The sequence below is a fragment of the Tachypleus tridentatus genome, chromosome 6, assembly GCF_004210375.1.
Source record: "Tachypleus tridentatus isolate NWPU-2018 chromosome 6, ASM421037v1, whole genome shotgun sequence".
In the NCBI taxonomy this organism is placed as follows: domain Eukaryota; kingdom Metazoa; phylum Arthropoda; class Merostomata; order Xiphosura; family Limulidae; genus Tachypleus; species Tachypleus tridentatus.
Genome location: NC_134830.1, coordinates 169,362,848 through 169,382,227, shown reverse-complemented (window position 1 = coordinate 169,382,227; position 19,380 = coordinate 169,362,848). Strand labels below are relative to the sequence as shown.

Sequence of the window (19,380 nt, the reverse complement as noted above, 5' to 3'; positions counted from 1 at the left end):
CAGTTTTTCATCTGTATCTTTGAGGTAAATCAAAAAAGAGCAAATGTCCTTAAGGAGTCCTGAGGTACTCTATTTATAACAACTCTTTGCTCTCCTACTTCTATCCAGTGAACTAAACCATCTCTCATGCTTACAGTAATAATTTTTAATAGCCTTTCTGTGTTGTACAAGTATATCAAATCCACACTTTCTTCAAAGAATATCAAAAGATTAGTAAGGCAAGGATTTCTCCTATTGAAACCATACTGACTATCCAATGAAATTTTTAGCTTTGTTAAATTATTTTGACTATCATCTTGTACCAGACTTTGAAACACTTTTCCCACCACTGATGTAAGACTAATGACCCAATAATTTACTGGAACAATGTTTATCACCTCTCTTGGTATGAGGAGAATCATTAGTTAACTCCTGATTTTCTGGAACCTGCCCACTATTCATGAACCTAGAAAATATAATGAAAATTGCCTCGCTTATCCAATTTTTAATCTTCTTTAAAGCCCTTGGGCAAATATTATTTGACCCAGGAATTTTATCATTTTTCTCTTGAAAAGCTCAGAAATATTGTAGTCATCTTGGTTTTACCTAGCAACTTTTCAGGTGATGAATGTTGCTTAAATCTTCATTAGTAAAACTGAATAAAAAAGTAGAAGTTAATAACCCATTCATCCCATAATAGCTTTCCCGTATGATCCTTCAAAAGCTCTACTTTCATCCTAACATTTTCCATACAGTTAATGTATTTTCAGAAATCATCACCATTTAAGTTTACATTTTTAGTAAACTTTTCTATTTCCCATCTGATGAACTCTTTTGACCACTGTATTCCTAACTTACATCATTTGCAAATCAACTGGTTTTTTTAATTGTAGCTGTTCTTTTTTTCTATAAATAATGTGCATATTTTGTATATTAACGAATTTACTTAATATTTCTCCATTTGACCAATATCTAACAAATTCAGTTGCCCAATTCATGATATATAATTCATGTCTCATCTCTTCAAAATTTGCTTTCACAAAATTTGAAATAAAAATCCCATTCTAACTGATTTCTAAATGCAGCAAAATGTCACATTTAATTGAACAACAATCACTTGCACACATGTTCTCCATTCACTATCATATCAACTGTTTCTTTAATAGAAGTTAACAGTTACTCCAGAATAGTATTGTTTGTAGTAGATTCCATAACCAGTTGTTAAAGAAAACCCTTCTGAACAGTTTCTAAACACGTCTTCATTTTGATTTGACTTTTAACATTTTCCAGTCTTGATGTTTGAAATTAAAATCTTTTATAATTATAACTTCATTGCAGTTGAATTTTTATCTCACTGTAGAGATTCTAATTTACTTCATCAGTTTTATCTGATGGTCTGTAACAAATTTTAACCACAAGCTTTCTTTTCTTCCCTCATAACCACTAATGGAAATCTAATTAGGTTCAACCTTAACTGTTTGTAACTTGCATCTTACAATTAAATTCACCCCTCTTTCTCATTGTACTACTACTTATTAAACATCCTATAGTCCTGTATTTCATAGAAATCACCTACATTTAGCCAGGTTTCATTTATTCCTGTTATATGAAAGACCTCTGTTCTGGCCAGTTGTCTAAAATCATCCATTTTCTTTTGCATGCTTCTACCATTATAATAATAAAAATTTACTTTTTCATAAACTACTTTGATACCTTATTCCCACAATGTACCCATCACTACATATTGTTGCTTCTTTGTTCTGGCCCTCTCTATTCTCTAATCCTTCTTTAAAGTTGTTCTTAGAGTTGACTTAAGAGCCTTTGCAAATAAGCCAGCCTCTGACATGTTTAAATGTAAACCATCCATTCAAAAAGTTCACTTTTCTCATTGAACTTAGTCCACAATTGCAACTACCCAACTTGCTCTTCCTGACATGTTAGCCTAAGCCTTGTATTTAGCTCTTGTGGACTCATTATAATTTCCTCCAGAGTAAAGTCTTGGTAATATCCCTGACAGAATTAAATTATTATAACCATTTTCTTTGAATGCCTGAATAAAAGCTTAACAGTAAGCTTTTCTTATCTACTCTTCCCAGTGTCGTTGGTTCCTATGTGCACTACAAAGACAGTGTCACTCGTAGCACTATTTACTACTTCACTAGGTTTATTGGTTATATTCTCTATTCCTACCCTTTGATTGCATAATCTAATTCTTTTCACTGTTTTTACCTCCCAGTGGCACAGTGGTATGTCTATGGATTCACAGTACTAGAAACTTGGTTTTGATACCTGTGGTGGACACAGCACAGATTGCCCATTGTGTAGCTTTGTGCTTAATTCCAAATACTTAATTAATTCACACTATTTATGTCACAAACTATCCTATCCATATGCTGTACTAAAGAATCTATTATAATAATCTCCATATTTTTCATTCTCATTCCTATCAAATCATTTATTTATCCATCACCTGCACAAGTTAAGGGCTAAAATCTATTACTCAATTGAATTTTAAAATACCAAAAAATTCAGTTATGTGTACATTAGATTTTTTTACTTCTAGACTACGGTGACATTGAAAAGATCTCGGCTCAAGAGGACGGTCGACTGTTTGACAAACATCTTCAATTAAAGAGTTCCTCAGAGTCTCGAGAGCAGGTTGACCAAGAAGATATTGTTAGAGATTACGTATCTGACAGAAGTAAAAAAACAGACAGGTTGAACACTTTTGAAGAAAATCTAGTAAAAGGTATTATAATTAATTTTATAGCTCAGGTAACACAAATCAAACTGATTTTAATGTGTGCAGAAATCTTGTTAAACTATCTCTGCCATAAAACTAGGTGTAGTTAATATTTATTTGAGGAATGTCTTTAAAATTTAACCCTTTGAAAGATGATGACACATATTCTGACCAGACATGTCTTATCAAGGGTGATGACAAATATTTTCAACTGATATGTCTGTTATCAAGGGTGATGACAAGTATTGTCAACTGATATGTTTTATCAGTGGTGATGACAAGTATTTTCAACTGATATGTCTTATCAAGGGTGATGACAAATATTTTCATCTGATATGTCTGTTATCAAGGGTGATGACAAGTATTGTCAACTGATATGTTTTATCAGTGGTGATGACAAGTATTCTCAACTGATATGTGTTATCAAGGGTGATGACAAGTATTGTTAACTGATATGTTTTATCAGTGGTGATGACAAGTATTCTCAACTGATATGTGTTATCAAGGGTGATGACAAGTATTATCAACTGATATGTGTTATTAAGGGTGATGACAAGTATTCTCAACTGATATGTTTTATCAGTGGTGATGACAAGTATTCTCAACTGATATGTGTTATCAAGGGTGATGACAAGTATTATCAAGTGATATGTGTTATTAAGGGTGATGACAAGTATTCTCAACTGATATGTTTTATCAGTGGTGATGACAAGTATTCTCAACTGATATGTGTTATCAAGGGTGATGACAAGTATTATCAAGTGATATGTGTTATTAAGGGTGATGACAAGTATTGTTAACTGATGTGTTATCAAGGGTGATGACAAATATTGTCAACTGATGTGCTATCAAGGGTGATGACAAGTATTCTCAATTGATATGTTTTATCAAAGGTGATGACAAGTATTCTCAACTGATATGTCTGTTATCGAGGGTGATGACAAGTTTTGTTAACTGATATGTATTATCAAGGGTGATGACAAGTATTGACAACTGATATGTCTGTTATTGAGGGTGATGACAAGTATTCTCAACTGATATGTCTGTTATCGAGGGTGATGACAAGTATTCTCAACTGATATGTTTTATCGAGGGTGATGACAAGTATTGTCAACTGATATGTCTTATCAAGAGTGATGACAAGTATTGACAACTGATATGTCTGTTATTGAGGGTGATGACAAGTATTCTCAACTGATATGTCTTATCAAGGGTGATGACATGTATTTTCAACTGATGTGTTATCAAGGGTGATAACAAGTATTCTCAACTGATATGTCTGTTATCTAGGGTGATGACAAGTATTCTCAACTGATATGTCTGTTATTGAGGGTGGTGACAAGTATTCTCAACTGATAAGTCTGTTATCGAGGGTGATGACAAGTATTCTCAACTGATATGTTTTATCAAGGGTGATGACAAGTATTGACAACTGATATGTCTTGTCAAGTATTGTCAACTGATGTATTTTATCAGTTGTGATGACAAGTATTCTCAACTGATATATCTTATCAAGGGTGATGACAAGTATTGTCAACTGATATGTCTGTTATCAAGGGTGATGACAAGTATTCTCAACTGATATGTTTTATCAAGGGTGATGACAAGTATTGACAACTGATATGTCTTGTCAAGTATTGTCAACTGTTATGTTTTATCAAGGGTGATGACAAGTATTGTCAACTGTTATGTTTTATCAAGGGTGATGACAAGTATTGTCAACTGATATGTCTTATCAAGAGTGATGACAAGTATTGTCAACTGATATGTCTTATCAAGAGTGATGACAAGTATTGACAACTGATATGTTTTATCAAAGGTGATGACAAGTATTCTCAACTGATATGTCTGTTATTGACAAGTATTCTCAACTGAGGGTGATGACAAGTATTCTCAACTGATATGTCTTATCAAGGGTGATGACAAGGATTCTCAACTGATGTCTGTTATGTATGTCTTATCAAGAGTGATGACTATTGATGATATGTGTTATCAAGAGTGATGACAAGGTGATGATCAAGGTGATTCTCAACTGATATGTCTGTTATTGAGGGTGATGACAAGTATTCTCAACTGATATGTCTGTTATCAAGGGTGATGACAAGTATTCTCAACTGATATGTCTGTTATCGAGGGTGATGACAAGTATTCTCAACTGATATGTCTGTTATTGAGGGTGGTGACAAGTATTGTCAACTGATATGTCTTATCAAGAGTGATGACAAGTATTGTCAACTGATATGTCTTATCAAGAGTGATGACAAGTATTGACAACTGATATGTTTTATCAAAGGTGATGACAAGTATTCTCAACTGATATGTCTGTTATTGAGGGTGATGACAAGTATTCTCAACTGATATGTCTTATCAAGGGTGATGACATGTATTTTCAACTGATGTGTTATCAAGGGTGATGACAAGGATTCTCAACTGATATGTCTGTTATTGAGGGTGATGACAAGTATTCTCAACTGATACGTCTGTTATCAAGGGTGATAACAAGTATTCTCAACTGATATGTCTGTTATCTAGGGTGATGACAAGTATTCTCAACTGATATGTCTGTTATTGAGGGTGGTGACAAGTATTCTCAACTGATAAGTCTGTTATCGAGGGTGATGACAAGTATTCTCAACTGATACGTCTCTGTCGAGGGTGATAACAAGTATTCTCAACTGATATGTCTGTTATCTAGGGTGATGACAAGTATTCTCCACTGATATGTCTGTTATCAAGGGTGATGACAAGTATTCTCTACTGATATGTCTGTTATCATAATTCAAAGAAAGCCTCACTATTAAAGCCAGAACACAATGGCATTCTAAATAAAAATGCTGTAACCATCTATTAAAGTCAAAATTGTACTATGTCTAAACTGCCTAACATACTGTTGAAACAAGAACAGATTTATCAGTCATGAAAAATTGGTATTTTAAGATGGACAACATTTCCTCATCTACATTGCTATTTGTACCCTGTGCAGTTCATAGCAGACATGCAAATCATTTTCCAATGACTGAAAAATCTGTTATATCCAATCACAATATATTTTGGTCTTTATGGATATTTATGTCAGTATTATTTGTCTCAGAAAATTGAATAATTTTCATTTGGTTAATTCTCTCATCTTTGATTAATAGTTTGATTTGTAATTAAATATAATTTGTTGAATAAAAAAAGTTAAAAGTACTGATTCAAATATTTTTTTTTTAACAAAAATGTGTCAGTTTTAAAAAGTTCCACAACCAAGAGCCAGAAACGAGCCTTGTCACCTGTACACCAAAAATCCAAAAAACTAAAGTTAAATGAAAAAAATAATAAAGATCTGTACAAAGATGATTCTCAATCAGAAAAAAGTCAGAAAGCCAACATAGTGGACTTAAAAGCAACAGAAGTTAGAACTGAAGAAGAAACTGTATTACATCCGAACAGTTTAAAAAGTAAACCTCCTGAACTATCTGAGAAAATTACGGCTTCTGTAGAAAGCACTGAAGAATTTACATCTCTCATTGAAAAGAATGATTCATCTAATCCTAACCAGAATTCTGAGGTGAGAACAAGTACAGACTTCAGTGAAGAACCAGCAAATGAAACAGATTTGTCATTTTTAAGTGATGAAGCAGAACGTTACAGTGATCGACCTAATAAGGATTGTATTATGAAAGGTAAATATTCTGTAAACATAAGTTGTGGCAATATCTGAAATCTTTTAAATCAATACAGTACAAGAGTTGGTTATACTTTTTGTCAACTCTCTTTTTACTGCTCATTATGGGCTTCCAGAAAAATAGTACTAATAATAAAACTTTACATATTACACAGTGCTGTTGGCAAAACCTATTGCTTTTAATACTGAGTTAAGTTTTGGTATTGACCAAGGGTTCTTTATGAGCAATAATATCTGAAGTGCCCCATTGAATTGCTGTTATTTTGTGCTTACAGGAAACTTGTACTGAGCAGTAAAATAATTGATAAAAATTACAGTTAGTGATATTGTGACATTATATCACACAAACTTAGAACAAAACATTACTTCAACTTAACTATTTAAGACCAAAAATGTAAATTTGTTTTTCTATTTCCAAACTTGTATGCTCAGATGTAAAATAATTAATTGTCTCCAATTGTTTGGAATATTGCTACTGAGTGTGAAGAAAGATAGTTTACTGGTTAGAGAAAAAAGGAAAATAGCTCTTCAGATTTTCAAGTAACAGTATAGAAACAGGTATTACTTTTGTTTCTTGAATGTAATTTGAATTTATTTTGAAAATACTAGCAGAGGCTTGCAAAACATTTGTAACAATACTTCTTTAAATACAGGATTCCTAAATCAGTACAAAAAATCCTAATCGCAGACACCAAAATCCATTTCTCTTTGGTCTAACATTAGTTAAGCCAAATAGTTTATCATACAGTGCACGATTATACTTTAGTGGAACTTGTACTTGGTTGAAAATAGTTCTGTGTGTTGGGTGCACTTTCTTTAATAGAAAAGAAATTGTTAAAGAAAAAATTAATTAAGAAAGATGATTAAAGTTGTTGTGTTTATTTTTATGGTTCTTACAGAAGCCAATGGAAGGGACATGAAAGTTCCAAAAACAAATGGAATAGATAATAAAAGCTCAGCAAGTAATGTCACAGTTAAACATGAAAATATATTGACAAAATCTGTAAGTGCTTATTTTGTTTCTTAAAAATGTAGTTTATTGTTTCTGTTTTTTCCTGTTTCATTTTTATAGCTTATTTTGTCCTTGTTTGTATAATGTGTTGAAAAAAAATTTAAATAAAGGATAGTTATTTTTTTTTAAATATTTTTGTTCTGTGTCTAGTAGGATGCGTAATGTATCAATACAAATATAAGAGTTTGTGTGTTCTATGAAAAGCCTTATTTTTTATGTTTAAAACAAAGTCTGTGCTTGTGACTTTGAACTGGTAGATTACTGAACACCAGAAATTTAAAATTGCAAAACTGGATTATAGAGGAATTAGATTATTTTATTGTTCTCTGTATTGAAACGTAATCCAGTAATTTTTGGAATTGAAAATACTGTACACATCCACTAAAGTCAGACTGGTTGGGCGTAATTTATTAAACTGATACTAAGCTGAACTGTAAAGTTGTATATAGTTATAAAGAAATGGATGAAACCATAAATGAAATTAGAAGTCTATAAAGTTCATGGATTGGAGATTCAGTTTTTCAAGATTACTCTTGAAAATGTCTTAGCAACCTGAAATGATACAAACAGTACATTTGTACAAATTAAAATGGAGCCAAAGCTATGTTTAATTTTGTTGTTAGTATGAGAAAGTTGATTTGTTAACTTAAAAGAACCTCAGTTGTGATTTTATTAAGCTGTCTTATAAATCAGTAATGTTTGTGTAAAACTGAACCATCCCAATTTACAAACCCTCCTAATGAAGATATACAGCAAATACTCTCAAAAATATAAGAAATAGTAAATCACATTGATGCTAAAACATCAGTAATACCAGGCAGGTTTCACTCTAAACAACCACCCAGTTAAAAATGTAAATACATGGGCATTGTTATAAAATCACACTAAGCAAGTAATCTAAGTTCAAGTTACCATCTAATAAAAAATGAAAAACGTGCAAAAAGAGAGAGAGAGATAGCTAGAACTTTAAGTAACCATTACCATTCACATGACAATCATGACAAACTCTCAAAATAATGGCTGGATGTTCTAGCTGGTTTAAGTAACCATTACCATTCACGTGACAGTCATGACAAACTCTCAAAATAATGGCTGGATGTTCTAGCTGGTTTAAGTAACCATTACCATTCACGTGACAATCATGACAAACTCTCAAAATAATGGCTGGATGTTCTAGCTGGTTTAAGTAACCATTACCATTCACGTGACAATCATGACAAACTCTCAAAATAATGGCTGGATGTTCTAGCTGGTTTAAGTAACCATTGCCATTCACGTGACAATCATGACAAACTCTCAAAATAATGGCTGGATGTTCTAGCTGAGTAATTACTTGTAAACTGTGTCATAATAATTTATTTGTTTATTTTGTATTTCTCTATTCAGTTTATGTGGATCTTGTGTTTATACAGATGCTTGAGCAACTTGTGAGTGAAAAAATTCTAGAGTGTTTATCAGAAGGAAGTAAAAATGAGATCGCCAGCTTGAAGCAGAAGTGTCTTATTTTAGAAAAATCTGTAGAAAGGTGGAAAAAGAAAGCACATGAACTTCAAAAACATGTATGTTAAAGAATTTCAGTAGATAAAATCTCATGGTAAAGCTAGAAATTATAGTTTTGTTTAAAGCCAGAATCAGTTTACATGATTGTTCTTTAATTAGTTTTTCTGATTTGCAAAGTGAAAATATTTTAGTGTTGCAGTTTAAACTTTGGCTTCAGTTTTATAAAACCATCCTGAGAAAAAAAAAGTTGATAATAACTAAACCTAAGGTATAAAAGTTTGATGACTTTTATGAATTATTGCCAAGTGTTGGAAGTACCAAGTTATTGTTATAATTAAGACTGGTAGCTATGCTACTTGTAGAAGTTGCTTTTAATATCAGTTGTTACAAATTAAAATGTAGTGATTTCTGTGTATGGCATATTGTAGAGGTGTTGAATGTTACTAGTACATTGGTATGAAAATGAAATTATATGACTGTAATGTACTTTATAGATAGCAATGGTTTTGAGTGGGAAGAGAAATTGTGCTGGATGTTGGAAAGGAAAGGCAAGTTACATACAGATTTATATACCTGTCTACATATTTAATTATTTAGTAAAGTGCATTCATTGGTACAATTATTTATTGTAAAAAAATATTTTTATTGTTCTGTTTTATCTTACAAGCATAGTTATTTGAATGGTATTTTATGGACAACAACAAGCTACTAGGATAACTTTGCCCAGCCCATCACATTAACTCAACTCATAATATAAAAATTAGTATTAACCCTTTCTAGTCTAGTATCTTGTGATTTTAATGTTCATGAGGACACATAACAGAAAGCATTAAGTTTGCAAAAATCATGTTTGGTTACCTCACTTGTATCAGTTGCAAAATAAAACGTTCAGACATAGAATTTTGTTTTGGTATAAACCTTATTAACATCTGTTTTGATTAAATTAATAAAAAATCCAAACTGCTAACCCTAGTATTTTGTTATTTGTTTGTTGAAACCAGAGAAATATTAGATTCACTTTGCCTGGAGGCAAAGGGTACTAGTAGATCCCTTTGAAGTAGCTGTAAATAATTTATAAAATAGTCACAGCTATGAATGTTATAAATGTGATATATACACATACTACATATTTTTATTAGTTTTAATAATAACACTGCACAACAAAGGTTTTGCTTCTTGAACACTGTTGGGTGTTCCTTATAAATTTTTGGCTGCTGATCATGAAAATCACATCCAAATTTACCCATCACGTACCGTTTCATCGAAATCTTTCACCAGGACATTACTACAATGGAAAAACGATATCAGGGCAACTGGAATCCGTCAATGCTTGCTGACTACTGTTGGATACTGCAACGTGATGCACCGGACATTGAATACAAACAAAAATCAGGAGCAAAACACTTTTAATTATGTTGAACTTAATTGCATTTTAGAAACATAAATGCAATTAAATATGTTATTGCCAGTAAACAGTTAACTGTCTATTTCTCAGAGTTCTTACGTGATGAAGCAAAACCCAAACTATATTTGTGTATACCCACCAGGTACCTGTCACAATCAGCAAAAACTTTTCAGGAAGCAAAACTTTAAAAAAAAAATTGTTGTGCAGTGTAATATAAAGGTATTACAAAATTTCTCTCATCAGAGTGGACTAGTGTCTGTTTTTGTATTTGTTACTGTTCAAAAATGTTAACTGGAATGAAAAATATTTTAAACAGTGACATTACTGCACAAAGATATACAAATGAGCCTCTGTGTTAAATAACATCTCTTTTATATACAATAATTATATTCTACTTTGAATAATCTAATATAAGAACAGAAAATACATTCTATGATCTCAAGTCACAGAATCAATGTAGTCCGTAGGATTAACTTGTGTGAAACCTTGTTTTCAAGTCAGTGGTTACTAACATATTGTATAACATTGTAATATATACCTGTGTCACACAATACATTTAATTTCATTTTAAATCATAAATTTACCAAGCAAATTTGATTTTGTTTATAAAAAAAGTCAACAGTTACCATGATTTGAATTTGAAGTGTCTGTGTTTGATATATATTTTATTGAATGGAGCTGCACAAAGAGTATGGCTTCCAAGCACAAAAGGTTTATATAACATATTCTCAAGATGACTGGTATGAGTATTAGCACTTTATTTAAAATAAAGTACAGAACAATGTTTTGACCTTCTTAGATCATCTTAACCTTTGTTAATGTGAAGATGATCTAGGAGGTCGAAACGTTGTTCTGTACTTCATTTTAATTAAAGTGCTAATATCCATATCAGCTGTCTTGAGAACACATTTTTATTTCAAATGGGTTTCTTGTCATCACAGAGGTGAATATAATGTTTGAAAGTGACATCAATTGGTGTATTTATGAATCAACGAAAATACTGGGCTTCAGGTGCTGTTATTTTTTATAGTCTAGCTTTTCATTGTTCAGTGAACTACCTAGGGCTTATAGAATGTCTTATTTTTGTCTGTATTATCCATAAACTTTTATTATATTTTGTGACAGGTAGCAACAAGATCTGTGGGGCTGTATGTCAGAATGCCATCAGTAAGTTTCTTTTAATTCTGAGGTTTCTTTCTATAAGCCCAACACTTCATGATTTATAATATGCTAATGTGCAGTTTCTGAAGTTTACCTCTTTTATGTTAGACTCCACTGGTAATAGTATTATGCAACTTTGTGACTTAGGTATGGCTTTTATGTTTTGAAAAATTAAATGCTTATGTGTACAGCTTTAAACTTTATGAAATCAATCAAAAAAGTGTAGAAACATTAGAATGTTCAGTTTTGTGACTATAACGTTGAATGAGTTTGTAATAACATCTCAGGTGGATTCTAAAACTGTCAGTTGTCCATTAAAACATGAAATTTAGTGTTTGACCTTTTTTTTTCATACAGCAAAAGTACAAAAAAAGGTTAAACATTAAATTTCATGTTTTAGTGGACAAATGACAGTTTGAAAATCCACCTGAAATATACTAATAAGATACATATATGTAGTATTAAGGTGGGAAATTGAAGGACATTTGATCATTCCAATTGTTGAATTATAAGAAGATTTTGTGACACCATGAGATAAATGTGATTTTCACATCAAATGGTTATAAATATCAAGTCAGAGAAATCTAATCATAGCATCCAAAGTGTTAAAATGTTATTTGAATTATTAAATAATGGTTGATGTTTTTTCCTCTCTCATTGGCTTGTCTATCTGAATAGTTTTGGCATTGACTTCTGGAAAGTAAGAGATGGATCTGAAAAGCTCTTTTTTTACACACCTATGATTTAGAATCCAAAGGAAAATTGAGAGAAATGCTAAAAAACATCTGCAGACTATCTGATTTCTTATGTTATTTGTAATACTTTGGCATTTAAGCTTTATCTTTGATTACAAAAAAATTTCTTTTTTTGATTTTGGATAAAAAACAAGTGTCCTTATAGTACCTTTATAAGCACCACCTAATCACATACTGAAATTTTATATTTCATACATTTCTAACTTCCCACACCATTATTCCAGCATCAAGTTTGGACTGTGCAGTGATCCAGGGGTGAATTTTGTCCATGGAAGTTTGTTTTACTCCCACTGACTTGACCAGTGATGCTTCTTTTGGAATTGGTTCCATTTTACCAATTGGTTTAATCATATGATGATCACAGGACAGCTCTCTGAGGTTATGGGCATGCTTAAATATCAAGTTTCACACTAATTTTGAAATAGTCCCATAGTGGCACAGCAGTATGTCTGTAAACTTGCAACTCTAGAAGCCAAGCTTGAATACCCATGGTGGGCAAAGTACAGAGATCCCATTGTGTAGCTTTGTGCTTAATTTCAAACAAAATAAACATTCTAGCTATACTTCAAGAATTGTTTAGTCTGAAATGTCTAAGAATTGATATTTGGTAATGTTACAAAATTTATTAAGGATAATTTGCAAAGTAAATATTTTAAAATGGGTGAACTTTGATTTCTGAATAGCTCCAAGGGGTTATACCTATAAATAAAAAAGACTTACAGATTTAAAAAAAAAATTCCTACCCATGCTAAGGTTTATTCCTATTAACTTGGACATTGGCGTCCTTTAGAAGTAGACTGATCTATGTTTGTGTGTCTCATGACTTTCTTTTTCTCCCATTGACTATTTCAAGAATCCTGTATGAGAGGCTTTATGATACCTTATAAAGTGTATTATGTATGAACCGATAAAAGCCTCAAAACATGATAGAACCTGTGGCTTAAAATGGTCATAAAGTAAATAAAATAAGCAGTAATGTGTGGTTTTTAGAAATTCTTATAGTGTAGAACAAATGATTCTAATAAGTTTACAAAACTTAGGAACAAACCAGAAACCTGGGATTGTTCTATAGTTCTTTTGACAGCTTTTTTATGTGTGATAATCTTTTTTATATTATGAAGTTTTTAAAACTACGACAATATTCTTATATGACAAGACATCAGATAAAGATATTTAGGATTAGGGAGTACGGTAAGCTAGGAATTCTGCGTGAGTTAAGTGTTCACATGATAGAAAAGTTTTTATTTGTGTGCATTAGTAAATCTGTTACTTAAACAACATACAAGAACTCTTTGGTCATTAAAAAACAAATAGTAATTATCAGAGAGAAATTGAACTTAACCAAAAATACAGTTGGAAAAGTTTCTCCTATATCAGTATAGGCCTAGTATACGAGTGGAAGTTGTGTTTCTAATGGTTAAGTGTTCTCTTGTTCATTGGTGATCTCTGCAGTTGTCACAGCTACATAACTGTTTTCATAGGTAATGATTAATAATTAATGTAAGTATTTAATAAAATTAAAACAAGTTGGAAATAATTAAATATACAAAATTGAACTGCATGTTCAATAATATTAAAAATATATCCAGTTTCTTCCTATATTTTAATAGTTACTTGTATGCAAATGTTTGTTTGAACAGACAAGAAAAGGATTGTGCTATTATTGAAACAACACTAACAAAATAGTTATAGTTCTGTTGATAGAATAACTCATATAAGCTTACATTTACATCATCATATGCCTGCAGTATAAAATAATGGAAACTGAGAAAATCAAGTATTTAATGTTTTTTTATAAACAGTATTTCATAACAAAACTTACCTAAAATATTACACAGATACTAAATCAAATTGTATAATACCTGTAAAGCACAAAATAGATATCCTGTAATATGTATGTGCCAAAATACATGCAATTAGGTTGAGTATTTTCAGTGTTTGAAGAAAACAAAGAGTATTGACACAGCGTTGCCCTGTAAGTCGGGGAAGTATTAGTTAAGACAGTTAAAATATGACAAATTAATTGGAGATATATTATGTTAAAATTTATTAAATTTTATCTGAATTTTGTAAAATATTTCTTTTTATCTCTAAAATACTATTCTAACAAAAACATTTGTTTTCATATACTACATCAAAATCATTGAAAGCCAATATTTATCTTTGCTAAACAAGCTAATTGTTTGGAAACATGCTTACCATCAGAACACAAGGTTTCACACTCAGCATACAACCTCTAAACACCAAATATGATTGTAATGAAACATTTAGTTTTTCAATAATTCACTGTATAGTGTCTAAATCCAGCATGACAAAAAAGTCAGCTTGTAATTATGCCCCCACTAAGTGGGATCTCTGAACATGTTGGTTTGTCCCTGTCTGTTCTTCCCATTCTCCTAGACAAAATATTTCAAGATTTGAAGGATTGCTTTGATTGCAGGTAGTGTATACAAAGTTCTATACCTGATTAACTTTTAAGGGTCATGAGTCGAGGTTAAAAGCTCATTGGTACATAAAAAATCTGCTCCAGTCTTGTGGACAGGTACTACATCATCAAATTTGGGGGAATAAAATGAACATTATAATGTTAGTGGGAAAAATAGGTGGTTTCATACATATTTTACACTTGTTCTTATTAAACTTTCATGAAAACATTATTATGTAAGGAATTAGTATGTTGTATTTAACAGGGTGGAATTGCCAGTCCTTTAAATCAAATCAGGCAATCAGGAATTGCACACACTTCTGGAAAACAGGTGTTTATGCCACCAAGCAAAATGTCCACGTCATTTGTGAAGGTATAGAATGTTTATTTGTACTACTAATAAGATAATTTAGTGCACTTGTAAAAGGCATTATGTACAAGATAAATACAGATTTTTAATTAGATTTTGCTTTTGTTTATAATAAGATTCTTTTAGTGCCATATAATATTTGTGATGTGTTAAAAGGGGGAAAAAAAAAAGAGTAGTTTGAACCTACTTTTCATATCTTTTAAGCAGCATGTTAATAACATTTAACATGTTAACAGTATGAATTAGCAGTTGCTTTCTAACTCTTTCAGCATGGTGTATCCAACATGCAAAGTAATTTCCATTTTAAGATTCAAAATACCTTTATGTATCAGGAAACCTTCAAATTTCACATATAAAAAATATGAGCTTTCAAACAGGCTAAAAACTACACTTGCCAGCCTAAAGGTTTATCTTTAAAGAAATGAATGACCCTGTTGTATTTAAAAATGTTTGAGAAGCCACTAGGGGGACATTATAGGCTTTCAAGTCATTATTCACATGTCATATATAGATGTAAGTGTATGTAAGGAACTGCTTCCCAAAAATGTAAAGAGATGAAAGGAGCCACTCCTGTTTGACCCATGACCTTCTGGAAAGGGTTAAGGAATGGCTGCATATAATAAAATATGGAGTGTTTCTTCTTGTGTTACAAAATCATTTTCAAAACTGTTTTGGTATGAACATTTATACTGTTTTTTATCTGTTTATTGAGCAAGCTTACCAGTGAAATAACAGCTGACTTTCAACTTATCATCAAGGTCAGGCACAGTCAACATTAAACATATATAAATATAGGAAATGAATAACAGTCATTATGTTAGATATGTTCTGTTTTTTAAATGCTGGAAACCACCATTTTTGTTTGCCATGCTTGATGTCAACAAAATAAAACTGTATTTTTCTGACATTATTTTAACCTTTTTATTTGTTTCCTGCACCTCACATTCCAAATAATTCTGTAATGTTCTTAATGTTTGTGCTATGCAAGTGAATTCATCTATTCATCTTCTGTTTTGTAAGGTAGTTTGTGTAATACTGTTGGATGCATGATACCATTCAAGACTTTTATGTGGTGTTTTGTGTGCATATCTACTGTAATTAATTAGCTCCATATCCTCTGTACTGTCTTTACGGGTGAGGTTAATGCATTAAAACTTTTTTTTTAAGACTTCAAGTGTATCTCGAATCCTTGAAAAAGTACCTTTCACAACCAGAGCCATTAATGGAAAAACTGTTAAGTTTTTACTTTTCTCGATTGGTGATTTAGCAACAATTTTGGCCTTACAAATTAGCTATATTGTGGCTGCATGTGAAACAGTGTTGTTAACAGTTTTTAAATTGTTCTTTCAGCTGGCATGGTAAAATAGTTGAAATGAATTTTCAATACAAACAATGATCCATTGCATGAGATCTTTACTATTTTTTTGTGAATTTCTTTGAAAAGTTTATTAGATCTGGTTTTGTTGTTTTTACAATAATATTTGGCTGCACTTGTTAGAAAAATATTTTTTTGTCTTCATTTTATTATGTTGAAATAAAATTGTATTCTATACTTTATTTAAAAGTAAATAGTAGAGTGCCCTTTCAGTCTAAGAACTAGTAAGGAAAACAATCACTTGTTTTTAAATACTTGAAAAAGCACCACAAACAAAACTCTTGATTCCAGTACCATTCATATAGATACCAAGAAATGAAACTTAGGAAAGTAAATTTGAAGTAGATTAAGAAAAAATATAGTTTTAATCCACATCTACAGCTGTTTTATATAAACTTAGTATAGATAGATTAAGGATGTTTATATACTAGTGTGTAATTAAGAAAGACATGAGATTATTATAGTTACTGTAAAGCTAAGAACATGTAGATACTGATATAAAACAAACATTACAACATGAATACATCAGAAAGGTGAATTTCTTCAAGGGTAAACTGGGAATAGTGGTATAATAAAGGGAGTTGAGTGACATCATGAAGGTTGCCTGGGCTTCCAGGAAGTGTGTTTGTTACTGTTGTGTGTCTCATTTCATTTGAAATCTGGCTGTAAACAGCATGTTATGTAAAAAGATATTAGAAATGTTTTGTTTTACAAATAGTCAAGAAAAACTATATGTAAATGTTCATAAAGTTAAGTAAAGGTGACACATAGAGATTGATTGATAAAGAAATGTTAAGCAGATCAACATATAAAAAGAGGTATGGAAAATTATCACAAATAAATAGTATTTAAAGATTAGAGATAAACATTGAAAGTTTACACTACATGAAAATATGAAACAAATATAAGTTATTTCTCTAACGGGAAATACATTTTATGTGTTGGTCAACAAAAGCAGACAGCTTTTCAACAGACATGTTTCTGTTAGAAATTATTGGTTGGTCACAATCATTCAGTTTGTGTATTTTAAGCAACAGATAAAGTCCACTTGAACAAGCTTGTGTGGGTATCAAATACTAAAAGGTTTCTTTGTATTGTTTTGGTTGAGTTCTGTAAGTTTATCAGCTATAGTCTCAATAAAATGATTGTAAGACCTTGTGAGAGATGCTTGTAGAAATTAATGTCCTAAAGCTGGCAGTTAAATTCACCAATATTGTCATTTTTGTAAAGAATAACAGTAATCCCATGTTATCTGCTTGTTGTATTATGATACTGTTCAATTTAAGATTGTTTAGATCAGTTCTCTCATTTCAGGTAAGATTATTATGACATTGCTTGAAAGGTTTTAAGGTGTGTATTGTGCCATTGTATAGTGCTTTAATATAACTCTTTAAATGTGGCTCTGTATTTGATATCCATAAATATGTTTCTTTGAAGTTCAGTGTATATTGATTTACAGTAAGGTGTTTGTTGTGAAAACACTTGTGAAGTGTTAGTGTTCCAGATAGTTAATGTTGGTCTTTAAAAAGTTTGGGTTCATTAACAAAGTTATTGTTTGGGCAGGAGTTGAGACACTTACAAAGGAAACTGAGTTCTTGTGAGAAATTTGTGTTAGAAAGACTAATAATCTTAAGAGATATATGGTGTGTTGTTTATTACCTGTTCAACTTATGAGGTCACTATTATTTTTTAATAGGTTTGTTGGTTTGAGAGAGCTTGTGTGTAATAAAGGATGAAGTGTTTTAAAACATATTTTTAAAGATTTTAATTGTGAGATAAAAGGTTATTGATAGTTTCTGGTGGAGTGCATGATACTATGGTTATTTCTTTATTATAAAAATGGGGGTTGATAAGTACTTTTTGAATTGGTGTTATTGGTAAGAGATTTGTTGTTACTCTTTAAGAAGAAATGTTTCAATCCTTTTTGTAAATGTTTGTAGATCTTCTTTTCCTTCCAACAAAGGGTTGTACAGGTGATAACAGTGGGAAATTTCTTTACCTAGATTGTCAACAGAAATGTTTGTTGATACACCTGTTTTAAGGTGGTGTTTTCAAGGATCTGTTGCCACTTGTTGTAGAAATTCTCATCATCTGCTTCTGTTGTGATTGGTGCTTTTAATGTTAGAGATTTTTTTTGTTACAAACTAGTGACTTGGCATTTTTATAAGATTCTTGTGCATTTCTGAAAAAGCTGTTTTCTGCTGTAGTTGAGTGTTTCACAGCTTGCTCAGTTTAACTACTGACAGATACTAGCATGAGATAAAGGAAGGGGAAGTTCAATGGAAAGGAGAGGGACATAGCCATCAGGTTGATGAAGTTTAAAAAGTACATTACTGGTCATTATGAGAGCTGATAACACATGTAGGGCTGTGGTGTTTCAATGAAGGTAGTATTGGTTAGAGTTGATAACAGATGTACGACTGCAGTGTTCTGATAAAGGTAGCACTAGTTAGTTTGAGACTTGACAACAGATATAGGGCTGTAGTGTTCCAATGAAGGTAGCACTGGTTAGTGTGAGATTTGATGATCACAGATATAGGACTGTGGTGTTCTGATGAAGGTAATTCTGCAAACAAAAGAAGTAAGAGAATGGTCAACTGGTAAAGGTTGTAGTGTAGAACATGCACTGTTTATAGTAATATTGTTTTGGAGATAAGAGAGTTGAAAGGTTTGTGAATAAAGAGAACAAACAACAGAATAATGAATGTTGCAGTTTGTGGAATGTGATGTTTTGGGAAAAGTGTGATTGATGTTTAGTCCCTTAGCAGAATCTAAAGTAGAAGATGGAGAGTCAGTTTGAGAGAGTGAATGAATTTTCATATAGAATGATAGAGGTATTATTGTGTGAAACAATGATAGCTTCTGAAATAGGAGGAAATGTAGAATTTGGACAGGAAAGAGCAGAAAACAGTCTGAAGTAGAAATAGTAGATGGTTCAACTGACTTGGAAGAGGCTGGAGACATCCATTTTAATGTGTGGTCTTAGGC

The 19,380-nt window shown here is 31.5% G+C and overlaps 1 protein-coding gene across 7 annotated transcripts in view; it reads left to right on the top strand.

The window, feature by feature from the left end:
- LOC143254425 (uncharacterized) overlaps positions 1–19,380 on the top strand; it is a 40,702-nt gene that overhangs the window by 14,353 nt on the left and 6,969 nt on the right. For 5 of the 7 annotated variants that reach the window (XM_076509577.1, XM_076509572.1, XM_076509575.1 and 2 more), the window contains 7 exons: positions 2,543–2,728; positions 5,950–6,387; positions 7,289–7,392; positions 8,814–8,960; positions 9,396–9,449; positions 11,432–11,473; positions 14,913–15,020. In XM_076509577.1, coding sequence (XP_076365692.1) covers positions 2,543–2,728; positions 5,950–6,387; positions 7,289–7,392; positions 8,814–8,960; positions 9,396–9,449; positions 11,432–11,473; positions 14,913–15,020 — 1,079 coding nt within the window. The remainder of the gene's footprint in view (positions 1–2,542; positions 2,729–5,949; positions 6,388–7,288; positions 7,393–8,813; positions 8,961–9,395; positions 9,450–11,431; positions 11,474–14,912; positions 15,021–19,380) is intronic. The other 2 variants (XM_076509573.1, XM_076509578.1) reach the window with 2 other exon arrangements.